This window comes from Myotis davidii, unplaced genomic scaffold, assembly GCF_000327345.1.
Source record: "Myotis davidii unplaced genomic scaffold, ASM32734v1 scaffold292, whole genome shotgun sequence".
Classification (NCBI taxonomy): Eukaryota; Metazoa; Chordata; class Mammalia; order Chiroptera; family Vespertilionidae; genus Myotis; species Myotis davidii.
In genome coordinates this window covers 1,765,168-1,768,560 of record NW_006285042.1, presented here as the reverse complement: position 1 = coordinate 1,768,560, position 3,393 = coordinate 1,765,168, and the positions used below count along the sequence as shown (strand labels likewise).

The window sequence follows — 3,393 nt, the reverse complement described above, 5'->3', positions numbered from 1 at the left end:
TAGTGAGCAAAATAGAAAAGGTCCCAGAGTTTACAGTCTTTATATTCTGGTGTGGGATACAGACAATAAGAAGGTAAATCAATAAATATGGTAATATCAGAGAGTTATACTTACTATGAAGAAAATAAAATAGTGATGGGATATGGAATGAGATATGGGGACTGGGTAGCCATTGGGTAAAGAGGCTTCTTTAGATAACATGATCAGGGAAGACTTCTCTGAAGAGGTGACATTTGAGCGAAGACCTACATGATGAGAAGTAACTAGTCATGGAAAGATGTGGAGAAGACTGCTAGGTAGTGGGGACAGTAAGGGGCAGTAAGTCAAAGGCCTTGTGATGGGAGTAGGTTTAGTGTAATTGAGAATGAAAGTGGCTGGAGCAGCGGTAGGGGTATACTCAGGACAGAGTATCACATATCACTGCCATGTTGAGGTTGGTCTGCGGGGTAAGTCACTGCTACTTAATAATTCCATGTCCTCCATGCCTCAAATGGCCAATGACACCCCAAAATGCCCACTAGACAAATTCTACTGACTGGTCCTCCTCTGAGTGCCAAACCAGGTAACGCAGCACGATACACTTGATCACCACCAAGTTTAAGGTTGGAGTGGGGCCAGACAAGTTTGGCTTCTCTGAGGGAGTTGTTGAAATCTGATGTGGGCTCCATCCAGAAAAAAAACAGTTGTGGGGCAGGAAGAGGGGACTGGAGGCCTCCTGGAACAGCTGGGGCAGGATGAGGTGCAGAGTGCTGGAGTGGAAGGGATGGAAGGGTTGGTCCTTGAGGGAAGGGTTGAATAGTAGTGAAGACAAGATTCTGCAAGACCCTTCAGAAGACAGTCATCATTTTCTCCTTTTGTCAGCCCCAGGAGCCACAGATACTTACCCTGATGAGCCAGAGACCTTCCAACCAGTCAGAATTGTCTAGCAGAACAACCAGGTCGTAGGGCTTCACTGTTTATGCAGAAACCTTTACCCAGCCAGATTGGTTCCAATTGTGCTGCCATAAACTTAGTATTGCTTCAGAAGATTTCTACATGCTCTCCATTTTTAATACGAACACCTCATCTTCTTAGAAGAGTTGTGGCCACCTTTATGAGGAGAGGGTCTCCATGCTCTTTGGGGGAGGGGGGTTATCCTTGCAGTAGGTAGCACAACACTGGGCTAAATCTTTCTCCTCCAGAGGGAATTCTACCCCAAGGCCAGGACCCTTTGCAGGGGAAGTTCTTACATAGCTTAATGCCACAGAAGGAGACAAGATATACTGATACCAGTTGGCACTTTATAGTATCAAAAGGATACTAACATTCTGGGTTTCATGATTCAGGCTATGGGAGATGGGAATCTAGGCATGGGCTGCTTACCTGTTCTTTCTGAAACGAATTGTGAAGCCAAGAAAGAAGACTATCAGAAGAAGTCCACAGCTGAGAAAAGTCCACACAATACCCACGAGGGCAGGAGATAATGAAGAAACGGTCTTACTGTGGTGGGAAGAGGTCTGAGAACAGAATAAAGAGAAGCTGTTAGAAAGGAGGCGCATCTGTAGATCAAAGGTGAACTGCCCCATCATCACCAAAGCCTGGAAATACATGTCCTTCATTAACATTTCCTCCTTTCCCCCTGACACCCCAGGGCTGCTTACTTACAATTGTTGTCTTGCAGAGATCATGAATGGGCCTCCGATCCAGCTCCTGGCCAGGTAAACTGTCACACAGGTCAGAGCAGTTTATTTCAGGCTCCATGTCATCACATGCCCCTCTTGGTGTGTGCGTATTCAGTCTTGATCACCCGCTGGTAGGGAACCAGCAGATCTTTGTCTAAAACAAAAGAGCATCTCAAGTCTTGTCTTCAGAGGTGCCATTTTGGGGCTGGCTCCTGGTTCAAACTCCGGGATGGACAACTCATTCAGGTGGAAGCGAAGGGTGATTTCACTAAGCTCCTTCCTCAGTCACCCACCAGGCTCTCGAGGTGCCCTGTTGCCAGTGCATACCATGTGAGTCCGGAGTGGGCATCTTGGTAACCACAAAGTGATGATTCTAGCTTGCCACCAGAGGGCAGTCACTGCTCCAAGTACTCTCACACAGGTCCCGAAGGAAAGCAATCAAACCTGTTAAAAATAAATTATACATTTATGTATATGTAAATGGTCTATTAGAGGTTTAAAATATTTTATATATTTTCATTAGATAGTTATATTTTTATTACACACAGTTATATACTTTATTATATATAACAAAGGTTTAAAATAGTATACTTAAATAAAATATATTGTAAACCTCTTTAATAAGCAATCATTTAAAAGCAAAGACAAAGCACATCTGACAATTAGATATAAAGCTTTAGCGATATAAAGCCCTACAGTCTTTCTTCAGGTCCTTTTTATGGCCCAGCACTGTAAAAACTTTAGTTCGGAGATGTGAAGCGCATCTTCCTTTTTTCCCTACTGAGAAATCCCCTGCCCTTCCAACATCTTTCATGCAACTCATGGCTGAAGCTCTGTCTGATCCTGGAGGATGGGGAGCTCTGGTGCCCCCCCGCTGTCTGCATGCAATGTCTGCCGCTCATTCCGGCTCTTGTTCTCTTGGGGAATGGAGGGACTGCCTATGTCCACTCAGCTGGAGGCACAGGAGAATATATGAGCCCTTTGCCAATCGTTTCCCGCTTGTTTATAAAGTGTTAGACTACTAGAAGAAGTGGGGTAAACCACTTGGATAATAGGGGGAGAAACTGAGGACGTTAGAGATGCCCTCAGAGTGAGCAACTGGACAGAGGATGGCGTTATTTCCCTCAGAAGATGCTCACAATGTGAATACTGTGATAAAGAGAAGCTCTACCTTGCAGAACAAAAGTAGAAATACAGAAACACTCAGTTTAGCCCCCGCAGAAAAGGCAGGCAGGTCCCTAATTCTTTAAAGCATTCTATCACTTAATAGAGAAAACAGATTTGAAATTTTACCAGTGGAAATTTATAAGACGATATCACTTCTGTTTTTAAAATAGTTTAGCACACCTTTCTTTTATTGTGGAGAAAAATTGGAAGAGGAAAAAATACCAATTATTATTTCAATTGCCCCAGAACATAGAATTTCTGTTTAAGCCAGAACAATAGTGACAGGTGTCGAATGCTATCTTTGGATTCTGCGTGCTTAAGCATGAATAATATAGCACCAGGTGCTGCCGACTCATTGGCCTCTCCTATGGTCCTGAATTATTTACCAGGTTCATTATAGTGAAATCCCAAGAGAACTAACAGCTACTATCTCCTGTCAAGACATTTAAATTCTTGTGCAGTCTAGTCAGATTACTGAATGCAAAATTAAGAAGTAAATATAGAAACATGACTATTTGCATCCTAATCTAATTGATATTGCTAAAAAGACCTTTTGTTCTTTTTC

The 3,393-nt window shown here is 43.2% G+C and overlaps 1 protein-coding gene across 1 annotated transcript in view; it reads right to left on the bottom strand.

Annotated features, from left to right (window-relative positions):
- The window catches only part of GPR156 (G protein-coupled receptor 156), a 63,237-nt gene extending 61,147 nt beyond the window's left edge, over window positions 1–2,090 (bottom strand). Inside the window, exons 1-2 of the mRNA XM_015558493.1 lie at window positions 1,645–2,090; window positions 1,363–1,496 (exon numbers count right to left, since the gene is read on the bottom strand). Coding sequence (XP_015413979.1) covers window positions 1,363–1,496; window positions 1,645–1,740 — 230 coding nt within the window. The 5' untranslated portion in view covers window positions 1,741–2,090. The remainder of the gene's footprint in view (window positions 1–1,362; window positions 1,497–1,644) is intronic.
- Window positions 2,091–3,393: the final 1,303 nt, after the last annotated feature.